At 30.4% G+C, this 24,043-nt stretch overlaps 2 protein-coding genes across 25 annotated transcripts in view; one reads left to right on the top strand and one right to left on the bottom strand.

The window, feature by feature from the left end:
• Positions 1-24,043, bottom strand: part of LOC139513458 (cordon-bleu protein-like 1) — a 65,719-nt gene that overhangs the window by 37,465 nt on the left and 4,211 nt on the right. For 7 of the 24 annotated variants that reach the window (XM_071301981.1, XM_071301967.1, XM_071301963.1 and 4 more), the window contains exon 1: positions 21,380-22,530. The exons of 7 other annotated variants lie outside the window; for them this stretch is intronic. In XM_071301981.1, coding sequence (XP_071158082.1) covers positions 21,380-21,402 — 23 coding nt within the window. In that variant the 5' untranslated portion in view covers positions 21,403-22,530. Of the gene's footprint in view, positions 1-310; positions 530-3,076; positions 3,431-15,906; positions 16,048-21,379; positions 22,531-24,043 lie in introns of those variants that run through there. 10 more of the 24 variants (XM_071301982.1, XM_071301978.1, XM_071301965.1 and 7 more) reach the window with 7 other exon arrangements.
• Positions 4,826-5,918, top strand: LOC139513461 (uncharacterized protein KIAA1958-like). Its single transcript, XM_071302002.1, has 3 exons — positions 4,826-4,939; positions 5,253-5,410; positions 5,718-5,918. Exons 1-3 carry the CDS (start codon positions 4,890-4,892, stop codon positions 5,879-5,881), a joined length of 372 nt encoding a protein of 123 aa, XP_071158103.1. The 5' UTR covers positions 4,826-4,889; the 3' UTR covers positions 5,882-5,918.

A 24,043-nucleotide genomic window follows, 5' to 3' on the forward strand; every position in this document is an offset into this window, starting at 1 on the left:
AGATTAACCAGGGTCTAATCAGTTGCAAGCACATCAGGAAAAATAAATATGTTACTGGCTATCCAGATTAAATATGGCTCATTACTGGATTAATGGTGAACCAATTTCTATCAAATGATAGACCCAGAGAGGTCAGATATGTCACAGTACTACTGATTAAAGATGGACCAACTAATAAAATATGGACTTTTTTTTTAAATACAGTGTCTAATATATGATAGTTGTGAAAATCAGACAATGAACTCAATATTCAGACATGTATATTTCAAAAACATAACTATTTCAAGATATGCTGTAATAAATAACTTACTTTCTATAAGAAAATTCCATAACAAATACCGATTCTAAATAACTTCCTAATTTCCAATTCAACTGTTTTAATGAAAAGACATGTCAGATTTAGTTATTATAGTAAATTTTCTTTCTGATTGTTTATGTCCATTGTATTTTTCTGGTAATCCCCTCAAATATTTAAATCACCCATTAGTAAAAACAAGATTCCAACAAAAGTAAAGCCAATTATGTGTGTAAAAGTTTATAAAGAATATTCAGTTCATTGTTTAAATATGCTGTTTTAACAAATCCAGCACTTATTGTTCAATATTTGATTTTTATCCATAAAAGCAAATATTGAAGTCCCTGGTCAAACAAAGTCCAGAAAGTCCGGTAGATAACAAGAATTAAACATTTTTTCTGCCAATGGATTAGACCACAATGTTCTGGCAACTTTCCTTTGATGAGAAAAGAAAAGATTAAACATTAAATAAATCTAACTCTCTTGAGTATACAGTTTTAAGTACGTTATAAACACCAGATTTATAGGTCAAAGTTACATCAAAACTGGTATCTTATTTAGGTCAAAACTTTTAAATTAAAAGCTTCTGATAACTTGACCCCATAATTTCTCAATTACATATTTGTACTCTATCTCACTTTCAAAAGTGAGTGTATATATAAAGCTATTTCTTATTATTTGTTTAGTTTCTTTGCTGTTTTCAAGGACACATATACTGTGATACATAGTATTATTATCTTTCTAAAATTTTGTTAATTTGCACATTTAAATTAATTGTTGAGCAGTCTCCATTAAAAATCAATAATTTTCTGTGGCGGATCCAGGAGGGGGGGATTCAAACCACCTTTTTTTGGACGATCAATGTATTTGTGAATGGGGACATATGGTTGCTAACCCCCCCCCCCCCCTTTTCTCCTTTTATCCTGGGTTGAGAACCCTTTCATTTAAAGAATGGCTGGATCCTCTCCTGAATTTTATAAAGTTACACAACTGTCCCCAGATGCAATGCTAGGAACCTTACTATCCAGTGGTTGTGATTGGTAAAAATGTTTCATTATTGTATTTGTCTAAACCAGGACATTGATATTATCTTGTGAATGTTTTACATTATGTTATTCCCGGTCCTTTTATTATTGGTTTTGTTCATTGTTGAAGGATTATTCAGCACAAGGTTATTTACCATTGAATACATAAAGAGGTAACCTGATCAAGGACAGATGGACAGACAGATAACTCAAACTCTGTCAACACGTATGTTCTGTTTCGTCAAGTAAAGAAAATATCTTAATCTCTTCATCTTTTTCAAAACATCTCTCCTATAAACATTGGCAAAATCACCTGTTAAATCTTCAGGTATTTCAATAAACGTGCAAAACCATAATGTCTGACAAAAACTAATATCCCAAACAATGACCATCAACATTACAAATTTTTAAATTCATGGCAAAATTTATTGAACAAAAACACATCAGTTCAAAGTCATAAATCTCCTGGGTCTGAACATATTAGACACATCAATTTAGAATGTCTCATTGTTACCTACTTCAGAGTCCTCACAGTGGACAATAACAACCAAGAGACCATAAATACAGCCTTTAACAAGCCATGAAAATAACACTATCAAACACTCATTACTGGTCAGACCAGGAAAGCAGACAAACAACAACATTATAGTGTACCGACTTTCTTTGATAGATAAATTAAATTTCAAGTTTTGAACTTGTCAGTAAAACATTTTGCACTTTTTATCAAAACATATTTCAACAATCTTGAAAATCAATTTTAGCATCAATAAGATATAGTAGTTTTTTTATATTAATGTTAAAACTAGTATATATATTTGTTAAGGGGCCAGCTGAAGGACGCCTCCGGATGCGGGAGTTTCTCGCTGCATTGAAGACCTATTGGTGACCATCTGCTGTTCTATGGTCGGGTTGTTGTCTCTTTGACACATTCCCCATTTCCATTCTGAATTTTATTCTTAGTTTTGATACCATAAATGGACAATACCAACTTTGATATCAATGAATCACTACTAAGATTAGGAACTTAACAAAACAATCGTTTAAGTTTAAATACACTGTTACTCATATCACAAAGAAGGAAATATTAGAAGGGTTTAATTTTTTGGAGAATAACCTCTTTTTTTTTTTTTTTTTTTTTTTTTTTTAGTGAAAAGCACTTTCAATTTTGCAGCAACCAAATAGTTTCATTTAAGTAAATAAGTACAGGATACAAGTTCATAAAAATAAACTTGGACTAAACCCAAAAAATATCTACCACACATGGAACAAAAAAGCATTTGGAATGCTTACCTAAGTTTTCTTCTAAGTAAATCAGTTGACAATACAAATACATGTATTAGAAATAGATATGTATCAATGCATGGGTTTTCACAGGTGTCAGATCAATGTTTGTCTATAATACAACATACATTATGGCAGGAACTTTTAAGATATATCTTAAGGAACTACTTACTATAAAGACGAAACTTTAAGAATAACTTGTATAAAACCACATTTCATAAGTAACTATTTGTAAATAAAGATTGGAAAACAAAAAGTAGGTACAAAGTAATAAGATCTGAACATTTCTGTCCGTCAGAGAGTAAAATCATAAGGATACAAAACATTGAAACTTTTTAGGACCGGTGCATCTTTGAACTTAACAATGCTGAATGCTAAAATAAAAACCGTTGTTAACAGCAATTCTAATCTTGAAATTCATTGAAATTTTTGTTATAGAAAGTAACACTGCCATATATATATCACTTTGACTCACCTTTATTTCAATTTAATTAAAACTCTCCTAAGAATTCATTCCAATATAGATTTGTTAGTATTAAACACTTATTGATAATCCTGCAGGCAGAGATAATTAATCCAATTTTTAGCACAGAAGTTTTCGAAATAATGTTTTTCCAATTAGTAACCTATGTCACAGTCCTGTTCACCTGAAATCCACAACGATTACCTACACCACACCTACGACAACTGATGAATATGACACCTATATACACCCAGGCCAAAACAGGAAATTAAAAATAAGTAAAAATCCAGTCAATTTCAAACTAGCCTTTCTGAAATCTTCTCAACCATGAAGTGGTCCTTTGTTGTATTGTTTACAAAAGTCTTTACTCATGAATGGATAGATTTTAGTATTGTCCATATTCCAACGTTTGTGATGTGTGTAGTAAGCCCTTTCATTCATAGGTTTGTCAAACTTTAAAAGTTTTTATGAAATCTAAGTTAATATCTATTCATAAGAAGTTTATCTAGAGATTTTTAAATCAGCTGATTATAAAGTAAATAAGACAATTCTGATCATATCTAGGTTAAGTGTGTCTTACCTTATCATATCCAGTCCTATTATATATTTTTCAATACCATAAAAGGAAAATATTAAAGATGACATGGGTTTTATGGTTATATCAGAAATAAACTGACAGTTCAACTATTTCAATGACTGAAGGTTTTCATAAAGCAAACATTGTTTTATTCAACAGATTAAGTCTTCAACTTTTGTTTGATGTAACAATGTAACCAATCACTTGCTTTTTACAAGGAGCTGGTGTTCATAATATGTAACTTGCATTTTTTTCTCTCAAACTTTATAACTCTAAAAAAGAAAAGGAAACTTGCCTCCCTGATCACCGCAAACCAGAATTAATAGTTTTAAATATATAGGAAACATTGTTTTACAATTGTCAATATATGGTAGCTTGTGAATCTCTCTCAAAAAGAATCAATTTGTTTTTTCCCTTTTGTTGTTTTTTTCTTCATTTCTTAAAATACTTGCATTTGGCCTAATATGTTTTAATATCTATAAATAACCTCCATTAACAGCTGTGTTACTCCCCCACTAATAACATATATTATTAATTAACTGGAGCTTATTTGACTAAATACGAGTAAAACTGCCAAATCGATAATTTTGTCCTATAAGGCCAATACGGATTTTTCCGTATTGGCCCGGGTTTAGCAAGCCCAATATTAGCATATTCGATTAGCTCTAGACTAATCGGTTGAAATCCCGATAACTCTAGAGAACTACGGCTAGTGTCGTCTGACAGGAGAAAATGACAACAAAACGATGGAGCAATAGCTCTATAAAAAATATAGATGATGCGATGGATGCGTTAGTTGAAGACTATTTTCACTACGACGATTTATCTAATAGGGAGGCAGAGTACATCAAGAGAAATCTCGCGGATGTCAATGGGGAAGGAAATTTGATTCTGGAAGAAGTTGATTCAGCGAATTTCAACTTCCCAAATGAAATTCTGCAGGACATTGAAAATGCACAGAATCATGAGATTGACGAATCAGACAAAGAAAATAGCTGGAGTAGCAAGAGGTTTCGCTCTGTCACTGATGAAGACACTGACTCTTTTCTAGCTTTAAGTGTTAACAAGAACACAAAAACTAAAACAAAGAGTGACTTGAAAGTGATGCTGGATTTTTTCATATCTGTTGGAGAAATGCGTGATTCAGTGGAAATACCTGCCAAAGACTTGGACAGTCTGTTATCAAGATTTTTTCTTTGAGTCCTGAAGAAAAATGGTGACGAATATGAGCCTGACTCTTTATCCTCTATGTTCAACAGCTTGGATAGACATTTGAAGGACTCAAAAAGTAGTATAAGGTACGATTATTTTCATGTAGATTATTTGATATCTGTGAGACATGTAACTCCCTTGTCTTGATATAGCATGATAGCCTTTGCATTATTCTGTCAAGCATTATGACTCGAATATTCAGTGCCAATATTTTAATTTTAGCCTTGTGTCATTTTTTTTGGTAAAAACTATATATATCATCTGGGTCAATGTGGTTTTGATGATCTTAAGCTTGTGTACAATGAATATTCCTTGGTTTCTCTTTGCTATAAGTATAAAACATGTACATACAAAAATTACATGTCAGATATTATGCATATCTTTTCTTTAATGTTTCAGTATTAAAAAGGATCCTGAGTTCAACCACACAAGACGGGTATTAGAAGCGAAGCGAAAGGCATTAAAGTCATTGGGCAAGGGCAGTAAGCCAAACAGAGCTGAACCTTTGACGACTGAGGAAATCCAAATCTTGAGAGAGAAAGGCGTTATTGGAACACGTAAGTTTAAAAAAAATGTTGTATTCCAGCGTGTCAGTCAGTAACTTTTAATTAAACATTTTTCTAACCTTGTGGCAAACAAATTATTTTATTTCCTTGTCGCCCTCTATCCATCCCTGATTATTAAATGGTTGTTCTAATAAAAAATGTTTAAAATACACATAAGGTCTTGAACAATGAGAGTGTCTCCAGAGGTCTTTTGCATTTTGATACAGTATAAATTTGTCCTTTAAATACTATTTTAAGTTGGATATTTACATTAAGATACATGTATTTTAGTTAAGTTCTTTTTTTTTTCTTTTTCCAGAAAACCCTGATGCATTACTGAATGCTGTGTTTTTAAATAATGCAACATACTTTGGTCTACGAGGTCGACAAGACCATGTTAACATGACATGGGGAGATGTCAAGTTAAAAGCTACATCTGATGGAAAGGAGTATTTGGAATTTAATGGTGAGATTATGTTATGATTTCCATCATTTAAATAGTTGATATTTTAAATCTTTTAGAAATCACAGAATATATACTTCTGTGGATAATGGATGTACATGTATTGTTTTGATTAAAATCCTCAATTTTCATTGATACATATTCAAATCACTACTATTGAAGTCCTGAATGTCAGATTTTCACACTATTTTCAATCTTCATATTGGCCCGGCTAGAGTTCATATTGGACTGGTTAATTAATAAAGGTATCATTGCGTAACAATTTTCATATTGGCTTAGTTATAGGTCCTCGGGCAGCCATATTGGCCTTTGGCTTCGCCTCAGGCCAATATGGTACCCTCGGACCTATAACTAAGCCAATATGAAAATTGTTACGCAATAATACCATAGTATCAGTAATCCATGTCAAACATACAAACCTCCCAGCTATTAATGTCTTATTACTAATTATTAATCAAGGAATGCTAACATATAGTAATTTTTGCCTTGTGGTCAACTTGTCACATATATTAGGTCAAACAAATTAAACATGCATTGGGGTAAATAACTCAGTCCAAGGGAAATAACTCTATCTTTTCAAATGAACTAAACCTTACATCTTGAAAGAGAGTACAGAGGGATTTTTTTTTTAATTGAAACAAAGATATTCCACAAAAGCCTTCAATCACAAAAGTTAATATTTCAATAATCTAACAGGAATTTTTTGTCATGAACCTGGACATTTACCTCCTAAGAAATATACTGGTAAAAGTCATAATATTATATCACAGATGAGCAAAAATGTCTAGAGGCAAATTTCAACAATTTTATAACTACAAGAGAAAACCAAAAAAAATTGAAGCGGTTCCAAAGTTAATTGTCACCATACCTCACATTGCAGGATATATTTTACATCCATTGCAAAAATATGAAACAAAAGATGATGGATGATTTGTAGCATAGTCAGTTTATGAATGAATATATCAAAGGAATAGCAATATCTCCTTATTACTGTTACTTGACTTTGTCAGTATGGCGAGGATTATAGCAATAATACTAAAACTTACAACTCAACATTGTCACCCACACTGACTTAAATCTGTATCAACTAAAATATTTAATGGCAGTTTTATGTATAATCATGATAATTATCTCAAATCTTCTGTAAACATATAACATTTCATCTAATCTGACCTCTAATTAAAGGTGTGCTCTTTTTATCTACAGTATTTGTTTAGAGATTATTCAAATTATCAGATTTGGTTCCATATTTTGTATGAAATATCATGTAAATCAAGAATGATGATTTTGATGATAGATTTTTTTTTATTTACAATTGAACTGTAAAGTAAAGTTGTTACTCTTCAAGTAGTTGACTTCAGACAAATTTTCTGTTTATGATTTTTTTCTGATTGATGCTTTAATACAAATGTTTTGATATGAAATTTCCTATTTGTTTTGTCTTGATTGTACTCAGATAATCTAGAAAATTGTTGTGCACAATGAAATCCATATCATGCATATATTTAAACTTATTATTTAAAAATGAAGTTTTTCTTACTAATTTACTTTTAAAATATTCAAAATACCTATGACATTAAAGTCAGTTAAACATTTTTCTTTATTTATAAGTATCTAATTTTGATCATGTTCTCAGTTGCTTCCTAAATACAAAGTGTGCATTGTACAGCTGCAATGATCTAGGAAATCCACATATTAAAACTTTTTCTATATTCTTGCCACAAATGAATCCCTTGACATCTCAATAACCCTCCGTAAAGATAAAAACAAATTATTTTTAGTAAATCAATTAATCCAAGAAACTCATACTAAAACCAATACAATATTAGATCAAAAACTAATTCCAAGTAGATTGTCTTATTACAAAAGTATTATTACTGATTATATACAACACTACTATATTAAGGGTGATATTAAAGTTTGTGTTGGCCGTAGGTTATGCCATGACTGTCATAAAACTGACAGTCCTGTCGCTTAATGATGAACATGTCTGCCTGAAGCCTTAGAACTTACTTCACACTCTGGTTATTGTACTAAATTAGTTGTTATAAAAATAAAAACTTCTGAATAATGTTTTTACATTAGTAGGAGGAGATCCATTACACAACAGAAGCTTAAAATAAATCAATGGTCTATTGACAGATTATTGTTTGTGTTATGTCCTTCTATTTTTTCTCAATTTTTAAGATGATGAGAGAGTCCCCCATACATATGATGTCTCCTAACTTCTAAATCAGGCAAAAGGGATGAAAAATTTGTATTCATTAGTAGATGGCCATAGGGAAAGAGATAAAGAGACTCCCTGATTCAGCACTATATGAAAGTAACCATTATAAAGTTCTTACATGTCCCAGAGATGGACAGCTATACCTTAATAGTGTAGTTCAATTAATAGCATCAAAATGTTTTACTCATAGGGACTTGACTACAGGTCAGATATACAGGTACATGGGGACAGGACAATTTCACCTCCTTTTTTTCCAAAATGGTTTTACTTATTTTACTGTTAAAATGTAAAAATGTAAAAGTTGTTTTTAACACAGATTTCCAACATATCTCAATCATTCAACAGACATTGGTTTACCAGACTTATTCAATGAAAGGACTTTTATATCGAGAGGGAATACAAATGGCCAATGATAGGAAAGCAGTAAACATTTAATTAACAAACAGGTATTGTCTGTGACTATATGTCCTGCACTAGATCAATGTCATGAATGTTTGACAATGTAGATTGACCATAAATGTACTATTTCTGTCACTATCTAAAATATTACACATGGGGAATATAGAAAAAAATCAATCAATAGTAAATAACAGAACAAAAAAATTGGTGTTATGCAGTAAAAATCTGATAAAGAAATGAAGTAAAAATGGCAGATTTTTTTCAGTTTGATGACCACTATCACCACTTTCAAACCACCTCAGCCTCAAGTCAATCTAATTATAAAGATCTGATCATCATAACTTTTAACATAAGTTCTTATATTCAGTATGCAATTTCTTTGTAACTGAGGAAAGGCCCTCTTCTCAGCCACAGCTACTTTACCAAAGCAGGCCACTATGGGACAGTTAGACATGTACAGTGTCAAACAGTATCAGACCAACTGTCAAGCCTTAGTTTGGGATTCTTTGTTAGCCTAATTGGTCAACCGATAGACCTACTAACTACTCCAATGTAGCCGTGTTCACTTTTCTACAAACTTTTAATATTTTCAGTATACGTTTTCCACAATTTCTCTATTCTCTAATTTTTACAAAGTATTTAATATAAGCAAATCAGCCCACATGGTGATAATATTAATAAACTAACATGTATATAAATATTACATTATAAAATATTTCATTAATATATTGATATTATATAGAATTACAGTAATATCTATCGATAGGTCTATATACCTTTCACAGGTACTATGTAGATAGCGGGGACATTCCACATATCTTACATTAAATTGATTTTTAAGCAAATACAGTTAGCTGCCTTATCTTGATACAATATAAATTCTGTATAACTTGAGTGAAAGTTTTTGGACCAAGTACAGATGAGCTGCTGATATCTTATTCATTGAATGGTTCTCGAGTTCAAAAGAAACATTATTATTGGATTAAAAAAAATCAAAATGAAATAACTACTGGAGATTTCTTTGTACTTTTATTACTTTATACTGAAAGTCCAAAAGTTCACGTACACGACTCATTTGTCTAGTAAGCAAAATCTATAATAGACCAAGTCCTTTTCAAGTGCAAGATATTTAAATCCTTATACTCTAGATAGGAATTTTTCTATTTATCTGGTTCTCTTAAGTGCTCTAATATATGTCTTCTCCAAAATAGTATAATTTGAGCTTAATAAATGTTTTATTTAGGGTAAGAAAAAACCTATATCTTTTGTTGCTTAATTTAACTACTAATCCCCCTTTTTATGTCATTCACCGAAGATGAATAGAAATTAGTCAAAGATATGAATTATTATTGTTAGTCATAGCTCTCATTATCAGCAGCTCATTTCTCTTAACATAAGAAACTGCCAAACCTAGCAGAATAGTAAATGAAGCAAAAAGACACTGGCAGATATCTTCTTTGAGATAAACAGTTTATGAATTATTAATTATCATAATAAATCTGTTAGTTTGTGTATCTGATTTGACCATAAAAGCTGCAGGGCCCTTTGTCAGTGATAATACAAAAGTATATGTGTCAAAAGTTAATGGATGAAGCCACTTCAACCACAGTAGAAAGAAATATTAAAGTACTCAAAAACTTTCATAAAAGAATCTTATTTCATCCGTGACACTTGTTTTTACTTTTTTTATTACATAACAATTTTAAACAATTTTGACAGAAAAATAACTGTTATCTAATTTAAGATAAAACAAATAATGATGTTGGAAAAATTGGAAGACTGTTGATCAATTTTGTTTGGTCATCAAGCAGAACCAAACTTATTTTACAGAAGATAAATTTAGCTTAAATCCTTGCTTAATGAACTTTTATTTTTATAACTTATTTGTAGTCATTGTTCCATTGGAAATGACAGGGATATACAGTGGTGAAAGTTAAGATGTTCTGAAATTTTTCCTTATTCAGATTTAAATTTTCAACTTATATTACTGGAAATTCAAGATGGATACTTTAAGCTATCTAAATTTTTCAGACAAAACAACTTGGTTATATCAGCTGAAACATATTTGGACACTGCAAATGCATGTTGATATGAGAGACCAGCCAAAGTCAAACCCAAGCTGCATTGTGGAAAGCAGTTTTAATTTCTCAATTCTGGTAAAGCTTAAATCAAAACACTGGTTCCAATAGTTATCAAAGGTACCAAAAGTCGTCACATTTTTGAAATGATTTTATTGTAAGTCACTTTTCAGAAAGTGGCCCACATCCCCACCCAGGGATAACACATTTATATTAGAACCCACATCCCCACTCAGGGATAACACATTTATATTAGAACAAATATGTGTAAATTGAAATCAAAACTTTAATTCTAGCTCTTCTTTATATGCTGCAAACTGAGCAAACAGAAAGTCCATTTTACTTAAGTCTATCAAGAATACATGAATTTGTCACTATGTAAATAGAAACAGGGAACGAACTACACCCAAACCTTCAATTAACTAGTAAATAAAAAAATCTTATTTATACAAACTATAATTATATGCAAGTGCAAATTTAGTCATTGAATAATTTGATTAAAGCTACTTTACAATTCATTTATCTTTAGACATATGTCTAAAAGTGTAAATATACTTTTATATCCAGAGAATATGTGTCAAGAAAGATTAGCTAATAAAGCCTAGCTACAGGTTACTCCCTTGAGATTGATTTCTACTTCACTAAGTCTGAGAATAGTTTCCCCATTAATAAAATAAAAGTGTTTCAATGTCGCCTGCATTATTAAATAAAGTGTTTCTATGTCGCCTGCATTATAAAAAAAAGTGTTTCAATGTCATCTGCATTATAAAATAAAAGTGTTCCAATGTCGTACACATTGCACATACATCCAAGGGCAATTACTCCAAAAAAAATATTCTTTGAACTTTTTAGTAAATATCTCCGGAAGAAATGTAGACAAGAGATCTCTAACTATAATATTGTACAGACATACATAAGGACAAGGGTATCACTTAATGTCCCCTTGCCTTGCAATAGCAGCATACAAATAGTTCCCATCCTAAAAGATTTTAAAGGATGCCCTTTGGCAGATTCCAAACTTCTCACTAGTGGATACTGTATTAAAAAGAAATTTATATATCTATATCTCTGTGACTTGATAAAATCATTTTATGGTTGACTGAGACTGAAATAAATGGATGTTCTTGGCCCTTCGATGCTAGCCAACTGATATTTTCTTTGACAATTAATGGTTAACATTTAACATGCAAATTGAATTATTGAGATTTCAATAATGAAGATGAAATAAAAATCTGCCAGGATGCTTGCCTTTGATGCATGTCTGTATTGCTAATCAACAACTGATACAAAACTCTATGATGAATATTAAATACAGAATATGGGGCTTTTTGTACATAATTTGGCAATGGAAAGATAATTATACCAATCTACTGTTCTGAGGATAAAATGCTGCAGTTCAACCATGCAAGTTCATTCATCTTTGTGATTTCATTGACTTTTGACTTGAAAGAAAGTTAAAAAGGAATGTTTAAACCTTGTAATATTATGTTATGTTAGGTTGATAAGTTTCCCTGGTACACACACCACAATGCACTTTAAAAATGATCTTTATTATTGAAGGTTAAAAATGTAGGTATTCATTTCAGTACTATTAGAAATAAATAAGTGATAAGTGTTTCTCTCACTCACAAGCTCGTGTATTTTAATATTCTGTTATACTCATCAAAAGTCGTATATAGAAACCAAGGACGTATAGATGAAGAAATTGATGTTAATCAACATATTAAACTTGAATGCAAAAAAGAATGTGTAATATCTTCAGATCTAGAAGACCCTTACAAGGCATTGAAAAAGACAATTTGTACTAATATACGTCCTTGTAGAAACCCTTAAAAAATGTGTGAGTTACTTGCCAGTTATTTTGTCAACATTTGTAATATTTCTAAGTTTACCCCACATTTGATCTCTTCTATTTGTTAAAAATCCCACAATTTAAGTTACCATACAGTATTCAGTTTTCCATTAAATGATAAAATCTACAACCCATATTAGAATACATTCATCACATTAAAGCTTACCTGAGGCTTATTTTTCAAATTTCACAAGAAAATAATTCCACTGTGTTAATTACCAATATACACATCATCTGATTTGAATTAGGCTAGTTTTCTATATATTGATAATAGTTTAAGCTGCTAGGCAATACAATCAACTGCTTCAGATGAAAATAAAAGCAATTCTCCATAACAGAACACAAGCATTGATTGATTTGCCCATTTCTGTCAGATTGTTCATGGCATTTTCTCTATAAGGCTACAGCTACCAAATATACTGATTATCTCAAAACCTTGGATATTAAATTGGTTTTCTTCTTCTGACAACTTATTTAAAAATTATGTTTTCATGTTATTTTTGTGTGGATAAGATTTTATTTAAATGAAAGTATTCATTGTTGAATTATTTAGAGCAATTCTTTTCCTTTACTGAATGCCAAATCTTGGTCATATAAAATTGAGAATGGAAATGGGGAATGTGTCAGAGACAACAACTCGACCATGGAGCAGACAACAGCCGATCATATAGATCATTTATTTCACACATGCGTCTCTTACAGTCTAAGCTAGTACTATCATAGGCAGATTTAGAGGCTTTCTCAGGGGGCCTGCCCCCCCTTTTTTAAGGGAAAAATTTTGTTGATTATATAGGGAATCACTGAAACATGACTGAAGTGGGCCCCCTCTTATAAAAAAATTCTGGATCCGCCCCTGGCTAAAGCAGAATATATTTTTTTATTCATTTTTTCCCCCTTACTTTGACATTTGAAAGGAGATAACTCAGGTAATAAATATAACTTTTATAAAGGAAATTGTGTTGTGAAGTTACCCATTTTGTTGGTAAGTAAGAAAACAAGTAAATTGTTCTTATTTCTTTCCTGGAAACACATATTTAAGAGCTATCTTCTCATACTATATATTTTAAAATTCTATCATTCAGTTAACTATTCATCACACAAAAATGGGGTTTTTCATTCCTAATGAATCTATACACAATCAGACATTTTTTCCACCTGTCGCTTGAAGAAAAAAAAACTGTGACAGATACTTTTTATATTTGAAAAAGCATATTATGAACTAAATTTTGGCAAATTACCGGTATAAATTTTTTTACATTTTTAATGTATACTTTATAACAGGCATTTTTTTTCAATTTCTTTTAGGTATAGACATAAACCAACAATATCTGTGCTATTTAATTACACTATATAGACCAAAATAAAAACCTTAAAAATCCATGAATTTACCAAATATAGTCAAAGTTTTTATTAGAAACTGTCCTCTACAAAGATGAAGGTCATGACAATCAATTTGATTCAAACTAATAAATGAGAAAGTGTGAAATAATTACATTATAACTTCCTATAGTGTCTATCAAAATACCATAAATCCACAATACTCAGTCATTGACCTTATACAACACCAGTTATATACAAAACACAAACATTTATGTCAATTTAACAGTCTTCTTTATATGATATAAATGATTTCTACAGGAACTGAATGGGGCAACAAAATGTGATGGCTCAGAATGTTAATGCTTTGGCTTTCAATTATTTCATTTTGATTGTTCCATTAGTGTAATTTTTATTCGAATACACAAATGCTTCATTGCAGCAACTGTTTACTAATTCACAAAACAACAATCCAGTCATGTCGAAGGTTACCCAGCTTGAACACATGACCTTGTATGGAATGGATGAACAGAATGCACTAATACCCTTTTTATAGACTGCAAACTGAGCATAAAAATGTTATGTGTTCTCAAGCCTACCTCCCAATCAGACAAAATGCTTAACATTCATATATCAGAATATTTACATAAACCAGTACCGTCATTTATCAATTGCAGGATTATAGTTATGATTAAGCAAAAATATGGCATGGGTAATCAAATTTTCATTTGAAGGAATGTAATGTCAAAACAATTCATTCTGTGAAATTATTTCACCTTTTTGAAAGTCAAGTATTTAATGCTAATTCAGCAAAATTAGAAAACCAAGAAAAAGATCTTATTCAGCAGATATTTGCATAACATCTGATAAATAGATCATGTTTAATTGATTGGTTTGTAGTGGTATCACTTGAACAATTCATCAATATACAGATCAGTATAATAATGAGATAATAATATCACCACAAAAATCACCTGAAAATAACTTGTTACTAATTGGAAAAGGAAGTCTATCTGTTGATATTAATACACATTTGTCAGTTTTCTACATTGGGGTTTTTGCTACTTATATCAACCAGAAAGATAATTTATTAAGAAGACAAATTCAAAGCTATATATTACAGGAAAGATCATGAAATTGAGACTTCAGTATTTTTTCAATTTCATGCATATTTATGATAACTTTAATACTTGCATTTATTTTATCAAAGAAAAAGAACAAAGCCATATCTGTCGTGAACTGTCTTGGTAGTATCATAGATCTGTATTACATCTATGGTAATATATAAACATATAGTACCATGTTTTTAATGTGCTGGACATGTTTCTGAAAATTACCCTCAACAGGTCAACCATCAAGAGTAAATACTTGGAAAGCAAAATATATTTAAACAAGATTTTTAAGATCATCAAAACCAAGAAGGTCCTAGACAGAAAATATTCTAATGTCAACATTAACTGCTAAGGGTGCTGAAAATTCCTGGCTAAAATAATTTCTAATATTCTGTAGAAAAGTGCTCCCCATCAGGTTATAATATCAAAAGTTCTTATTTCAAATGATCATTTAAACAAACTCAGTATGAGCATGTACTTGTCAGAGGGGAGAATGATAATAAACAGTAGATCTTCATAGTACAGTAAATATTTATCACACAGAGAGAAAGAAAATAAACCTTGGATTGTTGGAGTGGAATAAATGCTGATTATGCACCTTATATATGTCTAATGTACTATGTGTAATCGATCCAGTAACATCTGTCATAAATATGTAACTGTGTATTACAATGGTAGGCATTTATGTTTTTTTTTTTTTTTTTATCTATTTCTATTATTTATAGATTAAAAAAATAGTTTGTTGCACATAGGTTGTGATGCATCAAATAACATTAACATCACTTTCCCTCCTCTGTAGTTGAATCAGCAAAGAAATATTTTCAAAAAATCAAAATCGAATTCATTCATCTTATTTTTTTATCAGTTATCAAACAATCCCAGGAAACAATGAGCTCCTTAACAGACAATTTTTCATTTTTAAAAGCTTTCACAAATATCAAATTTATTTTCAATTGAATTAAAAAGTAAATATTTCAAAATTTCTATGATTTTTATCAGATGTTGAACAAAAAATTATTTAAGTTAAAAAAAAACATTTATCAAAATAAATCAAACTTACCGTAATCTAATCATTTTTTAACAATGATGTGCTTTCTTAATCCCCTAAATAAAAATTATGTCACGAAATGAAAGTACTGGCATAACCATCACTGTATACTTCTATTATACATTACAAAGTCTAACATATGCATTCCCATATGGTCCCTTAGTAATAAGCTGTTACATAAAGACCATGAGATGACAATACAATCGTAAGAAAAGCCATCATCCTGTCACTTTTACATACATTTATATTATGTATTATATTGAAACATCAAGCAATAATCTTCTTGGCATCTCAGGCCATTCAAATTTTATTTACATAAGGCCAAGCAAATATTATTATTCTCTTCAGAAGTTTTAAGTTTTTATATTATTGCAGAAAACAAGACAAGTTAATTATTGCAATAGTCAGAATTACTTTAGCAATATTTTTATCTATTAAAACTTCAACATGTACAGGAATCACATGATTATTTGTGCTTGTTAAAAAATGCATGCAGTCTATATGTTACAAATATTTAATCTATATTCACACAACATGATGTTAAAATTCCTAAAGGTTAAAGGGGAATTGTAACTATATATGGCCTTTATTGAGAGTTAATAAAAATAGGTGGACCATTTTCAGTAAGACATGACAAATAATAATAAGTCAAGTGTGACTTGTAGATGTTCTGCATTGATAATATTTTATTGATACATTTTTCAACATATTTGTCATTTACACACACAGATGTAAATGAAATGCTAATTTTTATTGGTGACAATTCATTTCGATCAGTTTATTATAAGAATTGTATAAAAAAAAGTCTGAATTATTTAAGAAAAAAGGTCTAAGAAATTTGTTTTGGGGGGATATATTTCTGATTATTATACCTTACATATATTTCAAACAATTCTATTGGCCAAAACATTATCACTTGACATGGAATAATTCAGTTAATTTTCATTCAATTGCAAGGAAGGACGAATAACCCTTAAAATTTACACCAGCGGTGAATAACCCTATTATTCACTGTCGAATAACCTTTGAGTTTGTTGATTTGTACTTGAGTTACCTCCCATGAAAATGACGTCACAGACGGAAATAATCAAATGACAGCATTGACGTTACACTGAAAGCCTTTGAGAGAAGAGGAAATAAGGCATTGGACATGAATAAAGCTGAGAGTGCCAGCAGCCGATGATATCTCTTATAAACGGTCCTTTTCAGGGCCATCAATATTTTACAAAAAGATTCTACTTTTGTTGTAAATTCGAGAAATTCGAACACAAATGTATTTTCAAACATCCGCCTGTGTTTGTTATGTTAAAAATATAGACTAGTAAGTGTTTGAATGTCTTTCCACTCTTAGTTTTGTATAATAAAACAATTGTAGCCCCTTAGAATCGATGAATATCCAAAATTGTCAACCCTTAAAAGTTATTTCACTTCGGGCTGCACCCTCAATGAAATAACCTTCTCGTGTTGACAATTTTGGATATTCACCTTTTCAACGGGCCATAATTGTATATTATTAAATCTCCTTAAATAACATTTAAGGCATTTGTTCCTGGTGATAATTTTTTTCATTGTCAATCATACAATATCTTATTTTTGTACTGAAACAGGTTAATTTGCTTGGTAGTTAATTGACCTTCAGGGCTCAGAAAGTGTTTTGGGAACCCCATTATAGAGCCAGACTAAGAGGGATAGATATGTTTAACACATAGACTTTGAAAAAGACCCAAAAAATTAGGATAAATGAATAAAACCTCATGTAAATATTAAAATAGTAAATGGCATGATTTTGACTTTGTTTTTTCTTTGTTTAAGTTCAAAGACTTTAACATCATATGCTTATATACCTTCAAATAGGTCCTAACAAATCATCATAAAGATGCAAGAACTACATATTTTTTCCCACATGTAGCAAGTTAATCTCACAAGAATGCACTTGCTGAAATGTCTCACCTGTTTTACTTATCACTGAATGTATGCTGAAAGTCTACAATATGAAGGTTTTACTACTAGCATCACATAAACATAAATAAATAATCAAATTTCCATGTAAATGAGGTCACAGTGAGATAAATCATGCAAAACAGCCATATAGAAATAGACCAAACCACAAAAACTAGAACAATGAAAATGAGGTCAAGGTCAGATAAAACCTGAAGGTCAAACATGTACATCCTACAATCATTCCATACACCAAATATAATAGACCTAACCGTAAACTTATAGTATCTACATTGTAAGATAACCATGTTGCTTTAACCTTGATCACTGATCGATTAAATGAGGTCAAGGTCAGTTAAATTAGCCCAACCTGTTAAACATGTAGACATTGTAATGAACCTATAAACCAAATATAGTCATCCTTTTACTTGTTACAAGTATGTATTTAAAAAAATTTCTAGAAGTCATTGAACCATGAAAATAAGGTCAAGAACAATAGATTTATGACAGACAGAAACTTTGTAACATAAGGATTCTGTATAGAAGGAATGAAGTATCTAGGGTTTTGACCACCACATAATAAAGCTTTATTCAAAAACATTTATGCTGTGCAGCTGCCTGATTGTAATCCCTATGTCTTGCATTCCTTCATGAGATGAGTAAAAGAATATCCTAATTCAGGCACCAGATGTACAATTATATTTTGAATTGTAAGAGCATTGTGAATTTTAAACACAATACTATTCAGGTATTATTTTGATATTCAAACATTCACCTCGTGACAGAATTTTTTCGTAACACAGGAAGCTTACCGGGTAACAATGCATGTAAATTAATCAAGATAAACATTTTCTGTTATATATTCTTCCATAAACATTTTTAAGTAGCAATATATTTTCACAGTTTATAAAAGATACAATATGACACTGAAGATTTACTATAGAAATTTCATTTTTCAATAGAAAATTGTTTACCACATTCTATGAGTCATTTTGTGAAAAATTATATAAAATATTTCACATATTTGTGAGTATCTTGACATTTTTATAATTTGGTTCCAGTATTTTAAGATCTTACATATTTTTTGAAATTCAGTATCTTAAAGCATATGAAAATACCCCTTAAAATATGAATGTTTCAGTATCATGTCTATAGAGAAAAAAAAAAGGTTTGTTTGGCCTATCAGAATCATTTATTGTAACAATACATAGACACACCCACTCCTGACCATATCAGTCTTCCAAATAAATTAAATATTCAGTAGACTATTAATTTACAGGTTATACATGTTAAGGGTCAAGATAGCCAGGATTATGTGAGGGAAACTAAAGGTAAACTTATTTACTCAAAGGAAAAACCTATGGTCAGAAAAGTTTGAGATGCAATGCTATGATAGCAAAGCATGCAACATTAATAATATTTCACAAGCTAGTCATATTTTATCATTTAAAAAGAGTTAGTTTCTTAGTCCACCCAAACCAACCCTCAGTAAACAATATGATAAGTATGAGGTATACAGGTATACAAATCTGATTAGGTACAAAACTTTGTACTTCAACTAAAGCAATAGAATATTTGTAGTACTAAGCACAAACTGTCACTTCACTCGTCATTCTTGTCAATTCTAAATCTTAAATAAGTTTAATCTTCATTCAGGTGTGTTTTTTCAGTATATTAGACTATTACATACTGATAAAACATTAAAAAGTGAAATAAATGTAAACTTAAATTGGACCGGTTCTGTGTTTGTGGTTTCTTATACTACAAATTTTTGCAATGCTTTTTATCTTTATAATAAGAAATGATTGGTATCTTAGAAATAAACTCATGTTATTAATTTTGATAGCTTTTTTTCACATGGCCTTTAAAAAAAGAAGTAATTTTACCTAGAAGTATATCAAAGGTCAAGGTCAAGGTAACATGACAGTCATGACCATACAGATTTAATTTCTAATGGTAATACACCTTCAAACCAAACATCAGCAGAATGTGTTCATAGTACACGAATGCCCTACTTGCACTATCATTTGCACATGTTTGGTGAACTGTGAAAAAAACCTTTTTAAATTTTTTTAAAAACTATGTACCATGACCAAAAACTTTAACCTGAAGTGGAACAAACGAACAGACACACAGACTGAAAAACATAATGCCCCTAGGTGGGACATAAAGAAAAGTTAAAGCCCAAACATGGTTGTAAGAGAAGCAGAACCAGAAGAAGACACATAACTAAAACATAATGTCACCCTTCATAGTTGAAGTACACAATTCATTGAACTAAAACTACAAGTTTTACTTATTTCCTCATTACTATTGGGCATAAAACTTGGAAATATGTAAAATAGCAACTCAAATCTTAATCTGTGTTCAGTTGTTCAAACACACCTAAGAGTTGACAAGCTATTGATTACTGTATTTGAACTACATAAACTACTCAGCCACCAAGGCTAATTGTCATTTCCCAAAAGATAAATTTCTGTTATAAATTGACCTGTTCATTTCCAATTAAAGGTAACTATATATCACAAGGTATGGAATACAAAATTTACACATTTTCTTTCATGTAATATTGCTTTACTCTTGATTACAAAACAATCTAGTACACTATAAACTCATGGTAATCGTACAATTTTACCATCATTGAGAAATCCCTCATTACCTTTTGTAAGGAACTATTCAAACTAAATCTATCACATACTTGTAGACTAAGGTCAACCAGCATATGTCCTTATCATTTAGTGAGGCCTCCAATGTCCAAACACATATACAAACATCTTTGAATCCAGTTGAGTATTTCTCACATTCAGAAAGAAGAAAATTAAAATCCTTGTACCAAATGACTTCTCTACTGCTCACTTGCAGAAATCTATATGCATTTAATTCAATTCTTATAAAATTTATTTAAGCCAATATATACCTCATACATGATTGGTCTTAGTTTACACTCAAGTTTAGTTCTATAAAGGTGACAATGATGTATGGGGTAGGTAATGGATAACTTCTTTGATTTAAATGTATCAACTTTTCCTTGTGTATCAACTTATTCTATGTGGATCTTTTTGTCATGTATTGTAACAGAAGGTATTAAAACCAAATTTGAAGTTTTAACTTATGACTTATCTTATATTTTTGGCTACTTTTGTTATCGTAAACTGATTTGAATGCTATCGTTTCTTACTGAAAACATTATAAATGGTCAATAATGCAGAATATTCACACCTAAGGGCAGTGGGGAGGATGACAGTTTAACTAGTAATGACTATACAGTATGGGTTTTTCTCATTGTTGAAGACTGTATGGTTGCCTATGATTGCTTACATCCACTTCATCTGGTGGATAGTTGTCTCATTGGCAATCATACCACATCTCCTTATCTTTATATTAAATTAGCTAGGATTCAAATCTTAAATACAATCCTTGTCAACTAGTTATACAAAAACTTAATAACCTGTTCCCTACGCCCACGATATGACTGGTGGAATAAAATATTTATTGATTATTTCTGTATCTTTCATTACAAATAAACATACAAAGTTTATATACTTACAATGACTTAACCCACTTCAGCATTGTATCCAAAACTAAGGAATCTTCCCGAGAAAATTCTTCCGAAAAGTGTCGAAAATTGTCCAATAACCAGATACGAAAAACACTTATTTTTCCACCAAAATTAATCTCCTATCATGCATCAGTGAAAACACAATAAACAGGGAGTCTTTTAAATAGTCTTCCCTATAATTTTAACCAAGCGGTCATCTCATTTTACTAGGTGATCGTCATTTCATTTTAAATCCTTTCAGTAAAGAAATGCAGTATTTATACCACAATTATTTGTGTATTCTTCACACTTAGAAATAGGATGGTATTCAATGTCAGCTTACTGAAATTTTAGATAATTTGGGAGACAAAACCGACAAAAAATGTCTTCATTTCTTTATCTCACATCTGAATTCGCAAGATTTTTGTTTACTCCTCCGAACTTTTTCAACACAAGTTGAAATATTGACAGCTTAAAACATTTACATTGAATGAAATTAAAATATTATCTTAGCTGTAGTGTCCCAAGTATTTTATCATTTACTATAATCAGATTACATAGCTAAGTCTTCACCTGGGACAATATCCCTCTTCTCAAGGTGTTACTTTTTAATTAAATATGTCCTTAAATAATCTTAAAACATTCACTAAACTTCAGTCACTTTCACTTATGAACGTTTCTTCCTCATTCCATGAAATCTCATATACACTAGTTCGCTCAATATTGATGAAATTTTAATGTCATTAATTGATTAATTTCACTTCTAGCAATAATTATCTTCATTGATTATAATTGATCATTTCAATAATAGTAAAACACTAAATAAGCAGCAATCCACAAAATAGAAATCTTTGAAATTAAATTGTACCTTCCAAAGATACATTGGACATAACACTTTGTCAGAAGCAAGCACAGCTGGTTGAAAACCCAATGTTTCAAATTAGTCCATTCTTTGATAAAAGGTATGCAAGAGAATCCTTCATTAAACATTCATTATATCCCCATTAATAAATTAACCCTTTGGTGGGAAACAATAAAAGGTTTCAGTATAAATATCCATAGTAGCTAAAGCTACACAGAAATTCAATTCTCTTTCACAGAAAAAAACCAACTGACAGCTGCCAATGTCAATTTCGTCTTATGAATTTCTTAATATTGATAAAGTTACATAATTTTCTTTGTCAAGATTTTTTTTTTGTGACACATAAAAACACCAATTTCTTTATCAGTACAAGACTTAGGAATTATTATTATTAATGTATGACAATGGCCATGCTTCTATTTTAGCCTAAGGCTATTTCCTTTTAGAAAAGGAAGTGTGATTTGTACAATGACAGATAATACAAATAACCTGCCTTGGGGTTCATTGTATTGATACAACTATTTTTCTAATTGAATAAAATAGTTTTTGAATCATTCATGAAAACAGCCCAACAAGCTCTTACTTTAACCCTCACTGAGGGTCAACCACAATCCATTGAGAGAAAACAGTAGGCCTGATTTCAAATTTTTCTCGGTAGTTTTTAATTGATATTTTAACTCCATTTACTAGTGATATTAAAATACAAAAGTTATCAATGTTATTGTTGTACTATAGATTATTTTATTTTAATTAAAAAATGCCACAATAATAAAAGAATATTAAAATGGTACGGATGACAATACTTAACTGCACAGTATTAATCTGTTAGGTCAGACAGATAAAGATGTTTATACTTTTTAATTAAATTATTCTAACATAACACATTCATTCAATAGCTTGTAAAATCCAGTTTACAAGTAAATAAAATAATTTTGCAATGTTTTTTAAAACAACCCCCTGGGGCATATTTACAATTATCTCTCCTATCCAATCATTTTACTACACAATATAAACACATTAAACCAAATGTTCAAAGAATCATTACTAAATTGTTACATATATTATTCAAAGATAATCTGTTTATTGATAATTCTTATGCTCAAGGGAACACTTGTAATTTTTACTTGGCAATTAAATGTGGTAATTATGATTTCTCTGTACAGTAATTAACACAACAGGTTTGAGCTCTAAGTATCAGCTGATCACAACAGGTGAACGACTAATCTGATAACAGACTGGATAATATGTAAACCTGTGTCAAATTAAGTCCAAGGTAAAACTTTTTGAAATGCTCCCCCTTTTTTTAATGATGTGAACATTTGCTAATGTTCCAGGGATTTCACTTCCGTTTTCAAAAATGACAGGATTTGTGCCCAATTTTCTTAGTTCTACATTACAAATAAGCTGAAACCCATGTAAATGCGGACAATTTATGTTAGTATACAAAATGAACACAGGTACCACTAGGCATGGTAACAATTGACTGAATCAACTTAAGATTAGATAATAATCAATATAGATAATAAAAAGATGGGGTATAAGTGCCAATGAGACAACTCTCCATCCAAGTTACATAAGAGTAAACAATTATAGGTCAAAGTGCAGTCTTCAACAAGGAGCCTTGGACATTGGAAAATTATGAGCCACACATCTCTAAGATACAATAGTTAGAAAAGAAAAAATCAAGTAACTTGCGTTAAAACTACGTATAGTGTCTAACATTGATTAAATATTCCTTGGGTCTAACATGAAAAATACAAAACAAACTGCAGGATGTGGTCACAAATTACTAATATGGATAGAAGATACAT

This window comes from Mytilus edulis, chromosome 2, assembly GCF_963676685.1.
Source record: "Mytilus edulis chromosome 2, xbMytEdul2.2, whole genome shotgun sequence".
NCBI lineage: Eukaryota > Metazoa > Mollusca > Bivalvia > Mytilida > Mytilidae > Mytilus > Mytilus edulis.